The following is a 25,072-nucleotide window of genomic DNA, read 5'->3' on the forward strand; positions in this document are numbered from 1 at the left end:
TCGCCACCCTCCATTTTTCGTTAGTACGAGGAAATATCTCAAATAGCAGCTTCTCACCCTGTGCTGAGCAGGGACTGGTTCTATCACTCAAAAGAAGAAGGGAGTTTATTTCCTATTTTAACGAAGACTCATCAGAAGGGTCCTGGAAGAGAGATGGGGAGGGGGAATGAGGAGGCAGGAGGGAGATAAAATGGATGGTGTAGCCCGATGATATTACTTCTATCACTCATTTGTCTGAGGTGATATGCTCCAATGCGTTTGGAAATAGAAGAGTTGGTCTCCAAGTAGGGTGAGGTGAGCAAAACATTGAAGTTGGCAAGCTAACAGAAGTGGTGGGTTCAAACTCTTGACCATCCTATCAAAACTGACGCTTTGATAACAAAGGCTGCTGTATAGATGAATCAGGTGGGTTAGACTGTCTCTTTCTCTGGAACCTGTCTCTTTTTCTAGGAGATTCTGTCAGTCTCTGAAACCCACAGAATTGCATCTGACGGGATCTTTAAGCCATTTGCGATTTACTACACTTCCTTTTGTCTGCAGAAGTGTAGATACCTAACTAGTGTAAAGTGGCCCTTGATTCCTTAAGGGTATGCAATGACTTGCCGGTATTTTCCCCAAACAGCTTCAGTCCATCAAATGGTAGGTCCGCTACCATATCGTGGACTTCTCTGGGGAAGCCAGGTAGCTGTAACCAGGAAGCCCTGCACATCACCACTGCCATCGAGATGGAGCGGGCTGCAGTATCTGCGGCATCCAGAGCTGCCTGAAGAGATGTTCTGGGCAATAATTGTCCCTCAGCAATAGTGGACTGAAATTGTTCCCGTTGGTCCAGAGGAAGGTATTCAATAAACGATACAAACTTTGTGTAGTCTATGTTGCTGCATGTTGCCATCAGCACCTGGTAATTTGCAATACAGAACTGTAGGGTTGCAGATTAATAGAATTTTCGACCCAGCAGGACCAGGCACTGCTGGTCTCTGTCATACAGGGTGGACTTATAAAGATGTTGCTGGCCCCATTCATTAACCAGATCAACCACTAGAGAGTTAGACAGAGGGTGGAAGAATAAGAACCTGGAGTCCTTAGGGGGCACGTAATATTTTTTTAATCAGCCCTCTTACACGTGGGCATTACTGCAGCCGAGGTTTGAAGATTCTCCAGGAGAGCCCTGTTGATAGGAAGGGCAATTCTGGATGATGTCACAGAGAGCAGAATATTCAACAGCTTCCGTTGGTATTCTCTGATTTCTTCAAGAGGTATCTGTAGGAATTCTGCCATCTGCCTAATGAGATCCTGGAACTGCTGAAAGTCATCGTCCATAGATGGAGGAGAAGTGATTACGGCTTCATCCAGCAAAGAGTATGAAATGGTAGTTTGAGGAGTGACTTCTTCATCCACTCTAGTCTCTTGGGCTTCAAATGTTTCCTCCTGTTGATGGGGAGTAGAAGCTTGAGTCTCCCTATCGTCCAGATGGGAGAGGGTTGGGGCCCTAGAAAACTGTCTGCAATAAGCTACCGAGGGATCCCCATTGAGGACCATACGGGAGAGGGCTGGCATCCAGGGTAGCTCCCACCAGAAGTGGTGAGGTCCTTGAGTATGGTCCCTACCCCTCTGAGAAAGGAGGTTTGTTTATGGATACATGGGGGACCCCTGAACATAAATCGATAATGCTAAAGGGAAATCTTCATCCTCCTCCTCCTCTTCTTCTGTTGGTGGAGCTCCAACAGAAAAGGGAGGTGATGGTACCGGGGACATATAGAGCTCCGAAGACAGAGCGGAACTTTATACTGAAAGGTGCTCAGTACCCACCAGCAGTGGGGAATCTAGTTCAGCAGTCACCGGTAAATCCTTTGTGCACCTGAAATCTTGTGGCATCAAATGATGTTGCAGTACCAAGTACAGTTGTGGTACTGAGAAATATTGCAGCAGGAAGGGGTATTGCAATATCGATAGACGTTGTGGCACTAACAGATCAGTATGCTTGTCCTGGCTTGCCAGGACCGATTATTTAAGGCACTTTGCAGATGGCACTGATGTGGTTGGAGGTTTACACAGAACTGAAGACCTCAGTGGCGTACCGGCAAAGGGGTTAAATCTGACAGTACCAGTCCTCTGTGTTTTCTCTGTCCATCATCAGTAAGCAGTACCGGGGCCTTCCTAGAATCATGCCTGGACTTAGAGCTGTGGGGATTTCCTGCTTCACTGCTACCATAGGAGCTTTTTGCCGCCATGCTACTGAACCTCGAGGACATTGTCTCTGAGGCTGTCGACCCGGTCAGGGAACAAGGTCTTTTTGAGGAGCATTCCTTGGGAGAGGAATTAGAGCTGCTCTTCTCAGGATGTATAGAGGAGGACTCTGAGGATGTCCCCTTTCTGGGAGAGTGCTGTGTTGAGGTTGAAGGGGCACTAGCAGGCCCTGGGGAGTGATGTACAGGGCAGTTCTCCTGACCTGGCTCCGAAGCAACGTGAAGGGAACATTCCATCATCACTAGTTGCAGCCTGCTTTCTCAGTTCTTCTGAGCCCTAGATTTGAGGACTCAACAGAAGGTATACTTCTGAGGGATGTGCGACTCTCCCGGGCAATAACTGCACATCAAGTGTCTGCCGTGGATCGGGATAGCTTCTCTACATGAGAGGCAATGTCTAAACCTTGGTGAACTGGGCATGCCCCCCCACAGGGAGGATTTCCACAGAGGAAAAGAAATCCCTTTTAAAAAACCCTACAAACTACTACTACTACTACTACAACAAACTAAGAACTAACTAGTGTGACAAAGTTCCTCCTCTATCTTGGTGAGTCCTGCGCTTATTGGCGGATTTTCTTGCCTCAGAGATTCACCATGTGGGTTGGGGAACAGCCCAGAGACCTTCCCCTCTGGGAGAACCCACAGTCCAGGTCAATTGGGAGGTTTGGGGGGAACCCGGGCCCACCCTCTACTCCGGGTTCCAGCCCAGGGCCCTGTGGACTGCAGCTGTCTATAGTGCCTCCTGTAACAGCTGCATGACAGCTACAACTCCCTGGGCTACTTCCCCATGGCCTCCTCCAAACACCTTCCTTATTCTCACCACAGGACCTTCCTCCTGGTGTCTGATAACGCTTGTGCTCCTCAGTCCTCCAGCAGCACACCCTCTCACTCTCAGCTCCTTGCGCCTCTTGCTCCCAGCTCCTCACACTCGCACCACAAACTGAAGTGAGCTACTTTTAAAACCCAGGTGCCCTGATTAGCCTGTCTTAAATGATTCTAGCAGCTTCTTCTTAATTGGCTCCAGGTGTCCTAATTAGCCTGCCTGCCTTAACTGGTTCTAGCAGGTTCCTGATTACTCTAGTGTAGCCCCTGCTCTGGTCACTCAGGGAACAGAAAACTACTCATCCAGTGACCAGTATATTTGCCCTCTACCAGACTCCTGTACCCCACTGGTCTGGGTCTGTCACACTAGCTAGCTAAGTTGGGATCAACAACACAGCAAAAGCCAAGGCAAACACCAAGCAGATGCTCCAAGTGCCGACTCAAACCGAGGCAACCTGATATGGCCTCAGTGCAGGGCCCAAGGATATCAGGCACTTGGCATGGGCTGAATGGACAATGCTGATGAAAATCTCCAGCCGAAGGCATGTGGGGCGCACTTGCATCTGAAGTGGAGCACCATAGGGACAGTACTTGAAGAAGGAGGATATACATTCCCCTCCTCCCTGCCCTGCACACTTCCAACCTATCTCTTCACTCCCATCCAGCAGGGCAGTCCAACCATTTACTTCCCTCAGCATGACTGTATCCCACCCTCTTCTCCCATGCCTCTGGTCAGATTAGAGGGCTGTCTGTCATGGATATTTGTGGTAGGATATTATTTGCCAGGGTGGACTCTTACAGGATGGATAGTGGTTTGGATCCAGGTGACGCTATTATTTTCACACAAAAAGCAACTTGCTCTTGCTGTTGCTACAGGCTCTTAAAAGGTTTGTCTATGCTCGGTCTTCATTGTTGGCTCCCTCCCATTCTCAGGGCTGTTCCTTTGGGATGCACAGACTCTCAAGTCGTATTTCACGGGGATTGACTGGCAGGCTTTTTTGTTTCCACGGCTGGTGTTCTGGAGCTAGCCAGCACCAGAAGAGAAGTCAGAAGAATGGAGGAGTCACTCATTAAAACAAAGGATTCGCCTTGGCGTGAAAACATGCTACTTTGGAGCACACAATCTTGCCTCAGCCAATTGGTATTAAATATTTATATTGTGGTAGCATCAAGGTGGTCCAAACAAAAGCAGGGCCCCACTGTGCTAGTCAGAGACAGTCTCTGCCCCAAAGAGAAGAGCTATCCATCTAAACAGAAAAGACACAGTACAAGAAGAAACAGAGGCATAGAGCAGTGATGTGATTGCACAAAATCTCTCAACAGGCCACAGTTCCTATTTACTAGACCATGGTTAGCCATGTAGGAGTGACATTAATAAATTAATACAATGGCCCTGATCCTAGCTGCACTGTGGCTGATTGACACTGCACCACCAACATTAAGCAGCCCTAGAAGGGGCATAATAGGCCACGGGAGGATCACCGCAATGTAGGGGGATCCTTTAGTGGCACAGCACCTCTGTAGCGTCCCCTCTGACCCTGCCACCAGTTTAGGGGATGTGGCAAGGGGAAGTGACCTCCTGCTGCACATGTGATAAGCTGGTGGCAAATGCTGCTTTCAGTTCTTTTTGCTCCTCCTTCCCCGACCCGAGGGCAATGAGTGTCCATATGCACTTCCTACAATGACTTATGCCAGTGCAGCAGGATTTGCATTCCAAGAGCCTACAGTAAGTACAGAATTATTAGCGGGGCTCAATAGCTAAGACATGGATTGTTAATAAAAAACACTCCACAATATTCCTGCTATAAAGGATCTAAATGGGACTCAAACTCAGTCTAGTCTCAAAGTAAATGCCCTGACCTGCTGTTCCCTGCTTTGTAACACAAATTCAGCTATAATCAATTACTGCTTGAAATGCTCATTAAATATATAGAGAAAGCCATAGCGCATGAAAGGCCTCCGACGGTAACTGATGCACTAAAGCAGCCCGGGAAACTCCTTTTTCTTACTAAACACTGATTTTAATCCTCAGCAGAGAGATGCAGTCGCTGCACTGTGTGCTGCTAACCTTGAATTCACATTAGCAAGTGTATCAAAACTTTGCCTCCCCAGCTGAATAGTCAGTGAAGTCACTTTTATACAACTGGCTGTGTTCTCTTCCCCTCCCTCCCCACCAACCTTCTCCCTCCAAATGTTTCTTCTTTATCAATAAGGATCAAATTCTGGTCCCACTGGAGTCAAAAGCAAAACTATTGACATAAATGGGGTCACGACTCGCCAGTGTGCGCCAGGGAATGATTATAAAACAGAGAGCTAGAGACAGCCACAGATCCTCAGCTGATGTAATTCTGGGTAGCTTTTGATTTACACAGCTGAGGATCTGGCCTAGAGAGAGAAATCTTTCATAACAAAATGAATGTAAGGCAAACAACACAGGAATGCAGGGGCAAGATTAGAAAGGCAAAGGCACAAAATGAGCTCAAACTAGCTACGGGAATAAAGGGGAACAAGAAGACTTTTTATCAATACATTAGAAGCAAGAGGAAGACCAAAGACAGGGTAGGCCCACTGCTTAGTGAAGAGAGAGAAACAGTAACAGGAAACTTGGAAATGGCAGAGATGCTTAATGACTTCTTTGTTTCGGTCTTCACCGAGAAGTCTGAAGGAATGCCTAACATAGTGAATGCTAATGGGAAGGGGGTAGGTTTAGCAGATAAAATAAAAAAAGAACAAGTTAAAAATCACTTAGAAAAGTTAGATGCCTGCAAGTCACCAGGGCCTGATGAAATGCATCCTAGAATACTCAAGGAGCTAATAGAGGAGGTATCTGAGCCTCTAGCTATTATCTTTGGAAAATCATGGGAGACGGGAGAGATTCCAGAAGACTGGAAAAGGGCAAATATAGTGCCCATCTATAAAAAGGGAAATAAAAACAACCCAGGAAACTACAGACCAGTTAGTTTAACTTCTGTGCCAGGGAAGATAATGGAGCAAGTAATTAAGGAAATCATCTGCAAACACTTGGAAGGTGGTAAGGTGATAGGGAACAGCCAGCATGGATTTGTAAAGAACAAATCATGTCAAACCAATCTGATAGCTTTCTTTGATAGGATAACGAGTCTTGTGGATAAGGGAGAAGCTGTGGATGTGGTATACCTAGACTTTAGTAAGGCATTTGATATGGTCTCGCATGATATTCTTATCGACAAACTAGGCAAATGCAATTTAGATGGGGCTACTATAAGGTGGGTGCATAACTGGCTGGATAACCGTACTCAGAGAGTTGTTATTAATGGTTCCCAATCCTGCTGGAAAGGCATAACGAGTGGGGTTCCGCAGGGGTCTGTTTTGGGACCGGCTCTGTTCAATATCTTCATTAACGACTTAGATATTGGCATAGAAAGTACGCTTATTAAGTTTGCGGATGATACCAAACTGGGAGGGATTGCAACTGCTTTGGAGGACAGGGTCATAATTCAAAATGATCTGGACAAATTGGAGAAATGGTCTGAGTTAAACAGGATGAAGTTTAACAAAGACAAATGCAAAGTGCTCCACTTAGGAAGAAAAAATCAGTTTCACACATACAGAATGGGAAGAGACTGTCTAGGAAGGAGTACGGCAGAAAGGGATCTAGGGATTATAGTGGACCACAAGCTAAATATGAGTCAACAGTGTGATGCTGTTGCAAAAAAAGCAAACATGATTCTGGGATGTATTAACAGGTGTGTTGTGAGCAAGACACGAGAAGTCATTCTTCCGCTCTACTCTGCTCTGGTTAGGCCTCAGCTGGAGTATTGTGTCCAGTTCTGGGCACCGCATTTCAAGAAAGATGTGGAGAAATTGGAAAGGGTCCAGAGAAGAGCAACAAGAATGATTAAAGGTCTTGAGAACATGACCTATGAAGGAAGGCTGAAAGAATTGGGTTTGTTTAGTTTGGAAAAGAGAAGACTGAGAGGGGACATGATAGCAGTTTTCAGGTATCTAAAAGGGTGTCATAAGGAGGAGGGAGAAAACTTGTTCACCTTAGCCTCTGAGGATAGAACAAGAAGCAATGGGCTTAAACTGCAGCAAGGGAGGTCTAGGTTGGACATTAGGAAAAAGTTCCTAACTGTCAGGGTGGTTAAACACTGGAATAAATTGCCTAGGGAGGTTGTGGAATCTCCATCTCTGGAGATATTTAAGAGTAGGTTAGATAAATGTCTATCAGGGATGGTCTAGACAGTATTTGGTCCTGCCATGCGGGCAGGGGACTGGACTCGATGACCTCTCGAGGTCCCTTCCAGTCCTAGAATCTATGAAAATGTATTTTTATTTACAGGATCAATTGTTGGGCCCAAAACAAATTTACATCTTAGCTTCAGTGCACGGGGGAAGACCAGAGCAGCAGGGAAGGTCCCTTATTCCTAGCTATTTCAGAAACTTCTTGGTTGTCATTACAATTACAGCCCACCACTGCCCATTAAGTCAAAGCAGGGCCTTTCAAAACAAAACCCAGCTTTGTTCTTGATTTCAGCAGCTGCAAGAAAAATCCCCGTTCTTCTCATTTGAGTGCCATTGAGGGATGAAAGAAAGCCTCCCTTGTGCCAGAAGAGGGCACTTTAACTACAAGCAACTATGAGTTATGCTGTCTGGTGCTGACCCAGGAAGGAAGGCAAGGGGGGCGGGGGGCTAGAGAGAAACTGCTTAACTCTACTGGAAAATAACTACAGGGAGGTGGAAAGATGCACTAAGCCAGTGGACCTCAAAATCTCCCCCCTGAGAATTGACACTGAGTGTTCGCCCTCAGAGTATTTTCCTCAATGCTGCTTGGGAATCCATAGTCACAAGAAACGCTGATTTATATCCCTGGGCCGCATGGATCCTGCATTCTGGGACTTATTTTGAGAAAGAAAAATGCATTCCTTTCCCTGATTACTCAATATGTGAGTCACAAGTAAGGGAGATGAGAGAGATGGGGAAAGAGAAAGAATGATGATCCCATATGTGTTAAAGTCAGATCTGGACATAGCAATTTTGTTTTGTTTAGCATAACATGCTCCTCACATGCCGAATTCAGCTATGACTGGAGACTGTTTGAGGTAGGATCACCCAGAGCTAGGATGACCAGACAGCAAGTGTGAAAAACCGGGACGGGGGTGGAGGGTAATAGAAGCCTATATAAGAAAAAGACCCAAAAATCGGGACTGTCCCTATACAATTGGGACATCTGGTCACCCTACCCAGAGTTAGGGCTGGTGTACCCCAGTCAGTCCATAAACGCCCGTAGTTGTCAAATGCCCAGATTTGCACAATCTAATTTCCAGTGGTTTGCTAAGCCGGGTTAGTCCATTTTAGCCTTCAAAGATTCTAGACACATATCTAAACCAAGCACGGATAAACTGGGGCTAAAGGTGCATTTCTCAGACGGAGCTGGCAGCTGCCTTAGTTTATTGGCAGGTCATTTATCATCTCAAGAAAAATATTGATGGCTCCTAAGATTCAGACACTCCCATTTGAAGGAGTGCTATCATTGTAGGCTGGCTGGGGGAAACAGGCAACAAAGCGAATTCCACCTCACAGAAAGACAAGGGACAGCCCGCGAAGAGAGCTTATTAAATGTGGAAGACGTGAGGAAAGGGTGGGTGTACCACGAGGATGGCAACACATCAGCCCCACTGGGGACCAGGCTAAAACTTTCAGCACAGCTGCGACATTCAGAAACATGGCGGCAAAGCATGGGCATTAGATCTCTGCTACACTTCCTCAAGGGGGACTGTCACTCATAAGCAACTGTATTGTGGGGCCAGGGGGTTCGTAAGCTGATTCCAGGTCTCCTGTGTTCTGCAACAGTGGATTTGCTCAACCACTTTTCAATCAGGAGAGCTGAGACAATCTTTCAGCTACTGGTGCCAGCGGGAACCCATGCAAAGGTTGTGGTGAAACAAGTATCTGACTACAGGAGTCATGGTAGCAAAATGTTTTAGAACATCTACTCTGGAACATTCAGCCAGCAGCCTCCCCTAGTGCCGTACCCCAGCCCTAGGGAGCACTGAGCAAGGGTTTATTAAAAGATCCATTCAACTTCCCACGGGAACCCCAAAAGGGGCTTGTCCCTCTCCCCAGATATGCACACAGGGCTCCCATTAAAACCATTGGGATGGACAGTCACACACTATAAGGAGATCAAAATTCTAAGACGTTTGCCATTTTCATTTCAGCTGCCTTAACGTGAATGTAGCCGATTCATCCAAGTGGAGCTGTGTGATTTGGGATTTACAGAAGGGAGGGGTGTATTGAGATCCACCCCAATACTTCCCCAAATAAAACCTCTGGGTAGACGAGGCAGATTTTTGCTTTTGATGCACATTACACTTAGCTGCCTGATGGCTGATTCTTAGTTAGAATTCAGCATTAGGGGCTTGATGCAAGTGACCTACAGAGGGAGTGAAAGCTCAGTGGTTTGAGCATTGGCCTGCTAAACCCAGGGTTATGAGTTCAATCCTTGAGGGGGCCACTTAGGAATCTGGGGCAAAATCAGTACTTGGTCCTGCTAGTGAAGGCAGGGGGCTGGACTCAATGACCTTGCAAGGTCCCTTCCAGTTCTAGGAGATAGGATATCTCCATTAATTTATTTATTTTTATAAAATATTTGGGGCGGGGAAAGCAGCAATGGTTCAAGGCCTCCCAACTGAGATTTTGCAATGGCCATCCAAAGTAGCCGTTGTCTGGGTATTGGATAATTGTGAGCGCAGTAGTTACGGACTGGTAGAATCGTGGCAGGAGTTAAACTGGGAATGTTACGTCAAGAGGTGCTGTCGATGGAGGCTGAAGGCTGGAAGTGGCTGACGTGTTGTGGAGGAGTGCTCTGTATAGGTTAGCATGTGAGAATGAACAAGGCTTGTATTGCTTTAGCTTGGCATTTGTGAGGCTGCCTTAATGCAGCAATTTGCAAAGGAGGCAAGGAGAGCAAAGCAACAGTGCCCAAATCCCACTGACGTTCAGTTGGAGCCGAGTGCCTGACTCCTTCAGCCCCTTGGAAAATACTGCCTCAAGGACTGAGCTGACTCCTTGTGACTTCAGTGGTCTTTGGATCAGGCCCTAAATCCTGGGGCTGGAACAGTGGGGTAGGATACATATGGATTTCTTAAGCTCATGATGAATCACATGCTTGGTGATCACAGCATGTGTTTTACTGGAACACAAAGGGCCAAATCCCATCCAATTTATTCACGTAAAGCTCCCCATTGGCATGTTTTGCTTGAGTGAGGTGGGCAGGCTATTTGTGCAAATTGTTATATGCGTTACACACAGGACTGACGTTATGTACCCAAATTATAAACACAGGGCTTGATTCTCCACAGCCTAGCCACTTGTATAATGACTTTCCGCTGGGCAAAGTGGGTGTAAAATAATACAACTTCAGTGCAAATGTACAGAGAAGTCTGATGCGGTAGCACTTTACACCCCCTGTGCACAGGAACAAACACATCTTCTGTTTCCTTGTCCCTTGGGTATCAGGCCCATTAAAATACAAAGATCAGTTTGATCTAGTTCAGCAATGCTAGGAGATTGGTTCTGTTAACCACTGAAAATCCCTCTGTTTATTTGCCGTGGTATTTTATTCACTAGATATGGTCTCCTGCGGTGCTTTTACAAGTAACTCCCTATGTTCAGCCCTGTCACGTGATGAGAAATTGAGCCTGGGCATAAACAGATGCACTGACTTCCCTGGGAAGGGCCCCGCTATACCGCAATCTCTCTGTCTCAGTTTCCCCAAGTCTTACATGACGTTGTGTGGTGTTCTTAGTTAAGGTCTGCAGAGAGCCTTAAGATGAAAGCTGCTATATAAATGGGAAATATTAACTAATTGCATTCACCAATAGATTAAAAAAAACAGATGTGAACTCTTTGGGGGCTTTGGAATTTGGGACTAAATAATATAAAGTAAGGGACACCTTAAGCTCCAAATCTTATAATTCCCTCTGTCATCACAAAGCCCTGCTGAGCCTTCTGTGTAGAAAAGGGAGGAACAGAGGTGATAGCCTGCAGATCTAGGTGGAAGAGATGGAAAACGGAAAATAGTGTGGTGTGGATGTAAAGCAGCTATTGCTAATGGCTGAGAATGAAGTAAGGATCTACAGTCTGCAAAAAGTATCAAGAGATACAGTCAGGAAGGGGAGTGCAAAGGGGCGTGGGAGAAACTGATGCAAGCCGAAAGGGAAAAAGCCTGAAAATTAAACACCGAGGTCCCAGAAACAAGAGAGGCAGGTACAGAAAAAAACAAGGGGGGAAAAAGAGAGAAACTGTGAAGAGGAAAGAGAGTCTCACAGACATGGGGAGTCCGGTGGCACCTTAAAGACTAACATATTTACTTGGGCATAAGATTTCGTGGGTAAAAAACCCACTTTACCCGTTAAAGCTTATACCCAAATAAATCTGTTAGTCTTTAAGGTGCCACCGGACACCTCGTTGTTTTTGTGGATACAGACTAACACGGCTACCCCTCTGATACTTCACAGACATGGGCTAGTCTACACTTAAAAGTTAGGGCCACACAGCTCCTGTGCTCAGGGGTGTGAAAAATCCACTCCCTGAGAACTTTAGCTATGCCAACCTAGCCCCTTGTTTATATGTGGAAGAATTCTTCTGTTGACCTAACTACCACCGCTTAGAGAGGTGGATTGCCTACAGTGATAGAGAAACCCCTTCCATTGCTTTAGGAAGTGTCTACATTATGGCCCGAAAGCAGCATAGCTGAAGTGCTGTAGTTGTGTGTAGACATGACCTGTAGAAGAGACATCGCAATTCTTCCATTTCTGACTTCAAAATATGCCCCAAACCCTGATTCCAATGGGTTATTTTCTTTTTATTCCTCTCCGTGGTCAGGAGAGCTCAGCGACATCTCAAGCCAACTCCCACCCTAGATCTTCAGTTCTATGGAAGTTATCCTATCGCTCATATTAAACTCACTCCCCACGGACATTTCCAACAAATTGTTAATATCTTTTAAGTCCTGCTCTCCCTTGCCATGCAGATTAGCCCTGCCCTTTCCATCGCACTTAAGTTTAGCAAGTGTTACTAATAGGAATTTAACATTTACCAAAGAATTATTTTAACTATAGGTCTAATCGCATTTTTATGGTGCTCTGAACACCCAAGAGCTTAGCTATCACAGCCATGTGCTTAGTTTGCTCTGAAGTTGCTTATAAGACAAAGGAAAGAGACAAGTTTATAGAAAAGTACGTTCATAAGGGAAATGTACAAGACTTTAACAGTCAGCTCCCCTTTTGGAGCAGCAGGGCCCGTGGAGAGAGTTTTTCTCCCTGTTTACATCACAGCCATAACACCATGATCACTCATGCACTAAACTTTTCTTTCCCATCCCCATAAGTCGTTCATAAAAGGGTATTGTTCAGGGTAAGGTCTGGCTAAGCTATATGTTATCTTCTCTTAGGTTTAAAAGAATATTTATCAGTACATCCTGTAGGGGTTTTAAAAAATTATTATTAAATGGTAAATTTCACAAGCAGACAAAACATAATGAGTTATGGAGTCTTTCGCTTCTAGGTCACTGGTTTAAATCTGGCCTGGCTGGTAGCAATCAAAAACCATTGTTGGGTGTTTGATGGCTGATGTGGAATGAGCTGATGATTATTATAATCAGTTCCTAGAAGACAGCAAACCACCAGCACAATTTGGCACTCATTAGCACACAGACTGGCAGTCACAACAGAAAAGCTAAGGGCATGAGCAGGGGCGGCTCATGCCTGCGGGAGGTCCGCTGGTAACGCGGATTCGGCAGCAGACCTCCCACAGGCATGTCGCCGAAGGCAGCCTGACTGCCGCCCTCACGGCAACCTGCAGGCCGCCCCCTGCGGCTTGCTGCCCCAGGCACGCGCTTGGTGCGCTGGTGCCTGGAGCCGCCCCGGGCATGAGATCCTGCTAGCTCCTGGGCTCCCCTCGAGCCGGTCAGCTAGCGCTGAAGGGCACCTCACAGGACCGGACCCATACGGGGCCTGGAGAATTAACCAGCACTGGTCTGAGGTCTCTTGGTGGGGGAAACTTGCCTTGCCACCATCCATGAGGCCCCTGTGCTGGGACAAGGATGATGAACAATTAGGATTATTGAAGTGGTGCTTGTGAACACAAGATATCTCAAATGCTCAGACTGCCGCTGACCTAGAAGAGTCAGGGACTGATCCGTCAGGATGCTAAGCACCTCCTGAGAGTTCAACAGCATGCAAGGGTGAGGAGTATATCTCAGAAGGTCAGATCCTTAATTTGCAAACTGACTTTTAGTTTGATTTAAAACAGGCCCCTGTGCAGGAATAAGAAAATAGCACTTACACAGCCATGAGATTGCTTACGGCACACGTGGTCTTTAAAACTCTTTGACATCGAGATAAGTGAAGGATGAATTACCCAGACTTAACCATGATTCACAGAAGGGACCATTGTGATCATCTGGTCTGACCTCCTGTATAACACAGGCCTTAGAACGGCCACAAAATAATTTTGAGAGCAGATCTTTTAGAAGAACATTTCATCTTAATTTTAAAATGTATATGTGATGGAGAATCCACCACGGCCCTTGATAAATTGTTCCAATGGTTAATTAATCTCACCATTAAACATGTGTGACTTATTCCCAGTCTGAATCTGTCTAGCTCAACTTCCAACCATTGGATCATGTTATACTTTCTCTGCCAGATAGAAGAGCCCATTATTAAATATTTGTTCCCGGGTAGGTATTTTTAGATTGTAATTAAGTCACCCCTTAACCTTCTCTTTGGTAAACTAAACAGATTGAGCTCTTTGAGTCTGTCATCATAAGGCAGGTTTTCTAATCCTTTACTCGTATCTTGTGGCTCTTCTCTGAACCCTCTCCAGTTTATCAATATCTGTCTTGAACTATGGACACCAGAACTGGACACCGTATTCCAGCAGTGGTCTCACCAGTGCCAAATACAGAGACAAAATAACCTCTCGACTCATACTCGAGTGTCCCCTGTTTTGCATCCCAGGTTTGCATTAGCTCTTTTGGCCACAGCATCACACTAGGAGCTCATGTTCGGCTGATTATGCACCACAATCCTCAAATCTTTTTCAGAGTCACTGCTTCCCAGGCTAGAATCCCACATCCCTTAAGTATAGCCTCCATTCTTGGTTCCTAGATGTATACATTTACATTTTGCTCTATTAAAACACATACTGTTGTCTGGCCCATTTTACCAAGTGATCCAGATCTCCCTATATCAGTGACCTCTCCTCTTCATCATTTACCACTCCCCCAACTTTTGTGTCATTGCAACTTTATCAGTGATGATTTCATGTTTTCTTCCAGGTCAGTAATAAAAATGTGAAATAGTGTAGGGCCAAGAACTGATCCTTGAGGGAGCCCGCTAGAAACTCAGCCACTCAGTGATGATTCCCTGTTTACAATTACATTTTAAGACCTATCAGTTAGCCAGATTTTGATCCATTTAATGTGTGCCATGTTAACTGTATATCATTCTAGTTTTTTAATCCAAATGGAAAAGTTGTTAATTGTAAAACACTGTGGTGTCAATTTCCAAACCAACATCTACAGCTATAGCCACATGGCTCCCATTAGACTGGTAATGGGAGTCCCATGATTAAGTCTCCAAGCTGTGCTTTGAAAATACCATCCGGGATTAATGTTTTACAATTCAGCAAAATCCACAATTCCTCCCTTCTTGAACATTTGTAACAGCACGTTGCACTCCCATAGCATCTTTCAACTGAGCTAGATAAACAGATCTACATGCAAACACACACAGACTAAAACCCTCTTAAGAGGGAAGTTTTTCTTACAGCTTCATTCTATGCAGAAAATCACTCTGGGGGGGAAAGGAGTTCGCAGATTGCAACATTGTAGCTTGCTCTGGACTAGCTTTCTCCTGTACTACACTTCACTAAATAGAGTTTTATTAGTTTTTAATTTGCTTTGAGCAGGTCTCCCTGTATACACCCTATATGAAGAAACGGGCAGATTCCTTCTGGGTATCGGCCAACAGCTGCAACCCTGAAAAATGTCAGCTTCTTATATCATTAACTAAGTTTCCATGGTGCCCCGAGGCAGAGAAATTGATGCTTGACAGCATTATCACTATAAAGTAACTTTACAACTCTATGATTTAACTCTATGCTTTCAGTGCTATTAACAGCATTTGACATTATGGCTGTAAACTCGACACCGTTTCCCACCAGATGGGGGTGGGGGTGTGAATGGGGTTTACTTTAGTTGATCTGAGACAGAGTCTGAAGCAAAGGTGCTGAGAAAGAGCTAGGTTGTGGAAAGAGGCTGGCCAACAGGCGCTTTTGCCCCATCCGTTGTCTTACGAGCTAGACTTTAACAATGGTGGGAATCTGACATCAACTGCCCTTCCTGCTCAGCTCTCAGAAGGGAGCTTCCCACAGGTGGATGTAACAAGGACCAGAGCAGACGGATGAGAGGGAAAGCCGGGCTCAGCAAGTACAGGTTGGGTCTTATTGTGGGGAATGGGCGGGGACTGATTTACAGACACCAGCTGGGCTAGTCTCTCTCTCTGCCTTTCCTTCCATGCAGTAATCTCAAAAATACAAGCCAAATAGTGCAGAGCTCCCTGCCTCAGCTTCTGGTTGGTTACGTCTCTCGCCCTAATTAGCTCCTGGCTGGTCATGCTTCCCTGACTGTCTGGGAATTCGCCCCCCCCCCCACCCCCGTGCCCCAGCTTATTGTTAGGCTTGGTGAAGCCTTCTCCTAGGGACCCCTCTGAGGCGGTAGAGGCAAACAGGTCATCAAGACCCCTTTATGGCACCAAAAGTCCTGTGCTCCCCATTCTAGGGGATCATTAGTGTATCTCAGAAATCTCTCTCTGTCCTGTGTTACAACATGTGCCCTGAGTTCATGGTGTATTATATATTGTCTATGTTTATAGCTATAGTTTCTCATGTCTGAATGGTTATACATGTGATTTTTTTTTTCCTGGTACAGGTGGAGGATGGCTCCTCCAAGCCATTAACTGGGATCCTACACGCGCTTTCTGAGGAATCGGTATGCACACTCATACTTCCTCAGGCACTAATGACCACATTCCTTTCCTGTGGCTCAATTTCTCCCTGTGGGATCTTTGCTTTTGAGCCCTCTTTGGTTACTCCTTCTGCTAACTTTTAGCTATTAAATATGGGTGAGCCAAGTAATTGCAGCTGTATGCTAACAATTTTCAGTCAGTCTAAATTTCCTTAGTTATGAGTTTCAGTTGCCCAAATGAAATGACACGGACTCATCTAAATTTTCATTTTGCATGCATAGACACAAATGCACACACAGATTTCTATGGGGTGACTACATCTTGCATGTCCAAAATCATCTAGGAGATTTGGCATAATGTGCAATTATGCCTTCACTTATTTTTTTAAGGGGTGCAAGTTTTAGTGACTTACCTAGTGAAATGAAAGATATTAAGCCACTTTTCTTTGTAAATCTTTTCAGCTCTCATGTTAAAAAGCATAGATTTCATTCCTTAATTGTATACTACAGCGAAAAGACTTTACTAGAAATAATACCTAATGCTTGGACATTGCTTTTCACCTACAGATCTCCAAGCATTTTTCAATGGAAGGGAAGTATCATTAATCTCATTTTACAGATGAAGCAGAAAGAGGAAGTGATTTATTCAAAGTCATACAAGAGATCCATGTCAGGATTAAAACTCAGGTCATCCGACTTCTAAGCCTGTGTCCTATCTACTGCGCCATCTGGAAGAAATTCCAGCCAGCAAAGCTCTATTCAGCTGGGTTTGATTGTAAGGAATTGAGCAGACCCAGCTCCTACTGAAGTGAAGTAACTGTAAAGGTGTAAAATAAGAAGTGACATAACCAGGGTGATACACAATATGATGGCCCTGGTGCTGCCATAAAATGAGGACTCCTATGGCTGAGGCTGCCAGACAGCTTTGATTATGACAAGACTATCATCAAGCCCGGTCCTGCAAATCCTTGCTTATGTAAACAGTCCCATTTCAGAATTGGGCCCTTAGTTTTTAAGGGAGTATCCCCTTTGTGCTCTCCTTTTATTCTTTACCGCTCCCCTACGGGCTGCCTACTTTACAGTCAGAGATTCATTTCAGAGCTTCAAGAGAGGACCACAATGATTAGAACATCGTCAACATGGGACAGAGAACCTGGCGCTGTTCCCTTGCCAGCCAATCATGGGTCAAAGTTCAGATGTATGTTGGATCCGAGCCAGGTCGTGCTGCATTCCTAATGGCAAGGAGCTCTGTGAGCGCTATCAGAGCTAATGAGCAGAGAGCCAGCAATTCGTTATCCCCCCTGATCCAGTAAGGAGAGGGACAGCGTTATCTAGTCTGCTCATCTGCTGATCCTTTGGTGAGCACATAAAAAGCCTTTTACGGGCCTTGTGTCATAAGCCCTACAAATGCCTCATAAAACGTGGTGTTTGTTTAATGGAAGCATATCAGCTCCTTTTAAAGCATTTTTACCTGGTGCTGAGCAGACCCTTGGTGTTGCTTTTTTAATCAGCTGCTACCAAACGCGTGCATGTGTGAGAGGGGTTTTAAGTGCACAGAGAAAACCTTGTTTATTTCCAGGCAATAAACCCACAAGCCTACAATCCTCTTATTATGCCTTGCAAGCACAGGCCTTTCACTGTTATCTACAGTACATGTTATCATAGGGTACGCTGCAGAGCCGAGCTTACAGAACATATCCCTGGTGTTTCTGGTAAACCAGCTACATATCAGTTAGACGCAGACCCTACAAGCCAAACATGTATTTCTAAAGGAAGAAAATAATGAATATATAATAGTAAACGCAGGAAGCTATGTTGGTGCAATGTTGTCTGTAGAGTGAGACTAAGGAAATGCAAAAGTTAACCTTTCTGCTGCAATGATAATTCAGGCCTGGTGCACATTGTAATATTGTTTATTCCTAATGTTATAAGGGACCAAGATTTTAAGTCTCATATGTTATTGTTGATGTCCTAAAATGTACACCTGAAAACATATAGCACATCTAACGTGGCTGAGTTAAGAGTTTAATACAAGTTTAATCTTGTATTTCCTTTTTATTTCAAGTAGGCAACCTCAGGGCCAAAATCTGAGCTTGGTTTCACCAGTGTAAGTCAGAAGTAACCTAGTTCCTAGTAAAGGTGGTATTTATTTAGTGTGAGCATAATAGTGCATTTTAACTCTGTTTAAGTGAGAAGAGAATGTGACTTTTCACATTATATGAACTTTTAAAAAGAATTATTTCTTTGTTTTTGTGTTTTTAAAGAAAAAGAAGCAAAGCAAAGCAAAACAAAACAGCAACAACAAAACAAAACAAAAAATCCTCAGGATATTGGCCACGCTAAATGATATTAGAATTTAAGTAATACCAGTTAGTTTGAAGTTCACACATCTCTAAGAGGTGTCCATCTATCTAGATAATTATGAAAATGTCCTTGTAATCATAGAACTTTGAGCAAAGTACATGACTTACTGTGACCAGCAAAATGTAAACATATACCTAGTACAGCCAGACAGAAGTTCAGATAGACTATAGAGTCAATGACAATGCCCTGAAACTGATGTAAAGAGACATATTATTGACATAAAAAGATATTTTCATCCAATAACAGAAGAGTGTGATACGTAGATATACAGTACATCACTATTGTGAATTTATTTATCATGTACATTGAAGTTGCAACAGTGTAGCCAATGTATAGCATTTTGTGCCAAGCGCGTGAAAAGAACAGATTAAATTCAGTTAGCTCAGTCTATCCATCTGTAAAATGTATTTAATTATACTCTGCTACTTTATAGGAATATGAGGTCGAATTCATGTTAACAGAGCATTTGGAGATCTTCAGCCATCTGGTCCCAGGAAATTGTATTATTATTATTAATACTTGCAGGACAAAATCCCTGAGTTCATATGGGACCAATTATGAACACTGAAACACGGGACAGCCTCTTGCAGTTTCTACTCATGGCTACAGAGTTCAACGGTCATAGGCACAGCCTCAGCCAAGTATTTGTCAAGCCAAAATTGGAAGCTTTGCAGAATTCTAGTTACAACATATTGCTGCCCAATAAGGCCCTGATCCCACCCCTATTCAGTAAAAAATACACCAATGATTCAATGGATCAGACCCCAAGAGACAAGTCTTTAAAGGCAGTTACTGTGTCACATCATGTTCATTTCAGATTTGCTGAGCACTTGAACTCACCTGAAAGTGTTGGGACTTGTTATATTTTCTTAGTCTGTTTGCTTGACATTCTCCTTGGATGCAACTAGATAACAAAAGCACTCATCTCCTCAGAGGTTAATCGTGTCTTTGGTTCAGAGCCATTACAAAACCCTCAACCTCTTGAACTAATTACTGATTTGCAAGCTGCTTCAAAGAGCAGTTTTGGCCTAATCTGGATGGTCCATTACTATTAATTTACTTTTGGTCACCAGTGCTTTGGCGACAAGGAGAAATCCACCCTCACACACAGGGCTTATGTGTTGACAAGCAGAGGGGCCCAGGGTTATTTAAGTACAACTGCTCCACAGATTCCCTTAAGCAGCTTCCCATTTCCTCCTCTAATTGGGATATGGAGCTGACGAGGAAGAACAATCACAAACTGCAGCCTTTAAAGAGACCCTCAGGAGGAAAGGAAATATCGAACTCATTTGATAGACACTGAGCCTGTAACCCCCTTACCACAGAATCATAGAATATCAAGCTTGGAAGGGACCTCAGGAGGTCATCTAGTCCAACCCCCTGCTCAAAGCAGGACCAATCCCCAGACAAATTTTTGCCCCCAGTCCCTAAATGACCCCCTCGAGGATTGAACTCACAACCCTGGGCTTAGCAGGCCAATGCTCAAACCACTGAGCTATCCCTCCCTCCTATTGGTTGCTAGCTTGTGCTATGGCAGTTAGCGAGTCAAACCCAGTCTGTGCTACTTTTAGCTTAGGGATCAGTCCAGGTTTTATGAAAATCAAGCTGCCACCTAAGTTTTCCATACATCATCACCAATGATAATAATTGTGATCTGGAACTTGTTTTCTGCTCACTGGCTGCTGATGGCAATGATGTATGAAGCCAGAGCAATACAGCTCCATCTGCATACGACAAGTTGATACCACATAGATTAAAAAAAAAAAAAAAAGAGTCCACATACCTGAAATAAAATAAAGGGCTTCTTTGAATAGCAAACCTAGCAAGCGTGACATGTAAATCACCAAGGGAATGCATATTCAAGAGAAGCAGGATCTCATTTGTATAGGGACAGCCTGCCTCTCTCTCTCTCTCCACTAAGATTGTTCTTGATAAATAGGACTTTTAAAGGGAGAGTAAATAAGCAGTTGTCAACACACTGAGTGCCGAGTGAGGAGGGAAATTAAAGGTGAAGCTAACACACATGTTTCTAAAAGGCCAGAGAGCTGAGATAATAAGACAAGTTATGAAAACAGAATCTAACCGTGTGACAATTCCTCTCTTCAGTGCTGCATTTCTTAAGTGTTATGCTAGGCTGCTCAGGTCTGCAGTTGGGTTTGGGGAATAGAGAACTATTCCTTGGAAGCTGTTTACCTTAATGGACAAAGGAAGGGCTGAAGGGCAAAAGTAAAGATCAATTTGCTGCATCACTTGGGCAGATCCAAGCCCTCGTGAACACCCACTTTTTGCTTTCACTAGGGAGAAATGATTTTCTCATCCATAAAATTTGCAAAGCTACATAGGGCAAGAAATATATAATTTCTCCAGGCGATGAAAGAAGAGGGAGTGTGGGGAAATGAAAATGGAAAACTTCAAAAACTGAATGTTTTTCATAAACATATTTTGCAAATAATTTTGCAAGAATGAAAAATGGTTCCATTTCAAACCCCAGAAAACAGAAAGACCTTCAAATTTTTAAATGATCCCCCCCCCCCCCCATTGTTGACCACTTCTAGTAAAGATCCGATCCAGAGGCAGCACTGGGACCTAATGGAGCTTTTACGGTCTTTTTGCTATAGACTGGGGACAGGTAGGTCACCTCCATCTGGCATAGAAGAAGCTATGACTCACTGCTAAAGGTGTCTATTGCTCTGAGTATTAAGACAATCATACAAGTAAAGGGCTAACAGCAAAGTAAGGAGTAAACTGAAACAAAGAAATGGAAGGTACATAGTGTGGGGAACGATCTTTTACCGGCAGTGGAAAGGACTATTTGCTCTAATAGGCCTTTCCCTTCTTGTATTTATATAGTGTGGAGCATCAATATTAAGGAGATTAAAGCATAAGGAACAAACACATATTTCCAGTTATGTATTCGCAACTCAGCAAACTATTAACTTTAGAGTAGGGTTTACCTTAGATGTACAGTTCAGGTGCCCTCAAAGCACTCAGAAAGAAGGATGGATTTGTAAAGGATACAGGCTTCTTCTGTATAGGGGACATTAGAAGTAGTTCCTCCAAGGATGTAGCTGTAGAATGAGACTTCCAGAGTATAGCAATAAGAAGAATGGTCCAATAAGCCGCCGAGGAAGCGTCGTCCTGTCCCTGCCTTCACAGCATCACGGTTGAAGGACGTGCTAGACTGCGTGGGAGAAAGACACAAGGACTAATCAGGAGAGATCATGGGCATGAATGTGTACGGCTTGGGAAGGAGATTGTATAGAAAGGTGTGAAATAGGATTGGCAAAGCTCATGTGTCCTGATTCTCATTTATACAGTAACCCACTTCAAGGTCCCTTTAACATACGAACATAAGAATGGGCATAATGAGTCAGACCAGTAGCCCATCTAGTCCAGTATCCTGTCTTCCAACATTGGCCAATGCCAGGTACTTCAGAGGGAATGAACAGAACAGGCAATCTTTGAGTGATCCATCCCTTGTCACCCACTCCTAGCTTCTGGCAATCAGAGGCTAGGGACACCCAGAATATGAGGTTGCATCCTTGTCCATCTTGGCTAATAGCCACTGATGGACTTATCCTCCATGAACTTATCTAGTTCTTTTTTGAACCCTGTTGTAGTTTTGGCCTTCACAACATCCACTAGCAATGAGTTCCACAGGTTACAGTGCCAGAATGGTATAAAGACACCTTAGTGTAAATGAGAATCAGGCATATGGAGCTTAAGAGTCTGTTCACACTGTGAATTACCTAACTAGCTTGAGTTCACAAGTCTTTTTATGGTGTAATTTAAATCTTTTACCCCTGCCAAGGATACCATTCTGAAAGCATAATAGGAAGCCCAAGCTCTATAATAGGCAAAGCAGAACCCACCCAATTTTCCCCCGAAAAGCTAAGCTGGAACAGATGTCTGGGCTTTATAGAGTATATATTGTAAGTTATCATCTCTATCTTCCCCTGTCTGCCCCTTCTTTCCACAGACTCTCCTAAGCAAAATGTAAACCCAATAACATTTGAGTTCCAGTCAAACTTTCTAACGTAAGATGTTTGAGTGGGTCTGAAATTAGACCAAAAAAATTTGCCCTTCACTAACTCAAAGTTTAACTAGCTTTGGCTAACTACTTATTTAAAAAAATAATAATCCTGCACTGTTCTAAAGCGCAAGTAACAGTGTAAAACACAGCAGATTGTACGACTGCTGAAGAATACAATAGTATTTTTTGGTAAGATGGCCAACCAATGAACTTCACAGTCAAACCCTACTTTGATAGACACCATCTAGGGTTTAAAGGCGAGCTCAGTCTCCATTCCTGTTCAACTCTTGGGTTCTAGGGCACTACTTCCAGTGTGGTGATGTATTTTGCAATGTGCACTCTTCTCCTATAGGGATTAGGCCCAAAATAGCAGTTCCTTTCATACAGGCCACTATCCAATGGTGATAACCATTAGGCAGTACCAATCTGGGCTGAACATGAGCCAGTGACTCAAGAGCAAAAGACTTACTAGGTCTTATTCTGCTTTGCTCTAGTAGGTTAAAGGGACCTTACATTTCCACCCACTTTGAGGCCCTTTTACATAGCCAGGGCAGTATAAAAGGCCCTTAATGTAACTGAGAATTCAGGCTGCTATGTCCATTATTAATTCCTGGAGCCAGCCAGTCCCTTTTTACCATGTTTGTTACCCAACATCACAGCAGGTGTCGAGCCTGACTGTTACTGAAAACAGAGAAAATGAGAATTTTATTTATTTATTTATTTAAAAATAATCTAGCTGCTCGAGTTGTTTCATTTCCTGCACCTAAAACTGAGAAGATAACACTAATATTCAAATGCACAGCAATTTTTGATCAATAGGGTATACAGGATTATATAAACAAAATAAATGTCTTCTGCTTTGTTAGGATTCTGCATGTTTTAAAGTCTATCGTGTTATAAAAGTAGGGTTTATAGGCTAATTGGAATAAAATGGAATCCAGTTTCTTATTAGTATTACATTTAGAAGCTTCTGAATGGGACTTCTTGTAATCTTTGCACTGATATCACTTTTGTTTCTTTGTTTTGTGGTAAAGGATGCACAAAATATATCCCGCTTAACGTATTCTAGGTGCTTTCACGGTAGGTGATGCAAGACTTAAATATGCACTGAATATCTATGGGGGTGAGGGAAATAGAAAGGAAAGTGGAGTTAATAAGGAATGAAGTTGAAATTAATCATGAAATTGACATGGAGTAAAAAGTCAAGACCCTCTCAAAAAAGGAAAGCATTCTGACTTCCTCAGAGCTACGGAGCCCAAGACCTTCTAGCATTCGGAGGTGAATCACTCCAGGTTTGTTTCATCAGTTAATTAGAAACATGACGAGGAAGAAGAGCACACTAAATGCAGTGTTAGCTACTGAACCTTAGTGGACTGCTCTTAGTGGATTGTGCTTCCCATTAAGAGAGAACACGAGAACATTCCCTGATCCTTTTTGTTACAAACAATTCTCTCGGATGTTGATCACAGAAAGAAGTCCCAAACATTTCAGTGATGAGTTACCATATAGCTCTCATTTTGGCCAACACGAGAAAGAAGCATGAAGAGGTTGTGACGCCTAATGGTTAAAGTAAAGAATTAGGCTCCAAGAGCTCCCTGGATGCTAATCTTTTCTGAGTCACTAGCTCCCTCCGTAACCTGGAGCTAGTTACTTAATCTTCTTCTCGTGCCTCATCTTGGAAATAGGGCAACAAACATAACCTCACCAATAACTAGATGCAACATTTGAGCTGGTTTCCCTATGACAAATAAATAACCACAAAAAAATTACAGGTATATATACGAATAGGTAAAATTATACATGAATGCATAGTGCCATGGAATCAAGGGACTACCAATAAATTGTGGGATAAAGTAAGACCCATGCTGACAGTCATCTGCTGACCACCTATGCTATCAGCCAGTAAAATCTCATTTCCAATGGGAGTTACACCATATTAACCACACTGTAGGATGCAGCCACCTGTGATAATGTCTATGAATAGTTTGGGCCCTTTAGAAATCAATGACAGGTTTCCCCATATACTAATATGAAGGCTGGATTTACCAATCCCATCCTCTTATCGCTCTGAGGCAATGCATAGGAACATACTAGACAACAAAGTTCAAGTTCAAACCAAAGTATGGTCACAGTTAAGCAAAAGTGTTCAAAATTGTGTCTAAATTTAAGCACCTAAATCTTTTAAATAAGTGGCCCTATTGTCAAAAATGTGGCACTTTCCAGAGCCTACCAGTAAAGTCAATAGATGCTACTGTGTAGAGCCGGTCAAAAGTTTTTGACTGAAACTACCTGCCAAAATGGTTTTTTGAAGGGAATCTTGTAAATGAAACAAAACTTCTCCAAAGATGGAAGAATTTTAAAAAGTTACGGAGTGGAGAACAGAAAAAGAATAGAGAAAGGAAATAGTGAAGAAAAAAAACCAACCCAAACTCTGGACATTATTCACTTTATTACATTCAGTGGCAAAAAAGTGGGAGGGAAGAGAGGAAATATGGGGAAAATGAAATTTTCAAAATTTCAATTTGTTCAGATTTTGTAAAAATATCGAAGTAAAAAAAGTTCCATTTGAAATCCTGCAAAACGAGGGTTGAA

The 25,072-nt window shown here is 43.6% G+C and overlaps 1 protein-coding gene across 1 annotated transcript in view; it reads right to left on the reverse strand.

Moving 5' to 3' along the window:
- The window catches only part of AGBL4 (AGBL carboxypeptidase 4), a 1,406,728-nt gene that overhangs the window by 105,536 nt on the left and 1,276,120 nt on the right, over positions 1-25,072 (reverse strand). The window contains exon 11 of the mRNA XM_065409275.1: positions 21,466-21,628. Within this exon, the coding sequence (XP_065265347.1) occupies positions 21,466-21,628 (163 nt within the window). The remainder of the gene's footprint in view (positions 1-21,465; positions 21,629-25,072) is intronic.

The sequence above is a fragment of the Emys orbicularis genome, chromosome 8 (genome assembly GCF_028017835.1).
Source record: "Emys orbicularis isolate rEmyOrb1 chromosome 8, rEmyOrb1.hap1, whole genome shotgun sequence".
Classification (NCBI taxonomy): Eukaryota; Metazoa; Chordata; order Testudines; family Emydidae; genus Emys; species Emys orbicularis.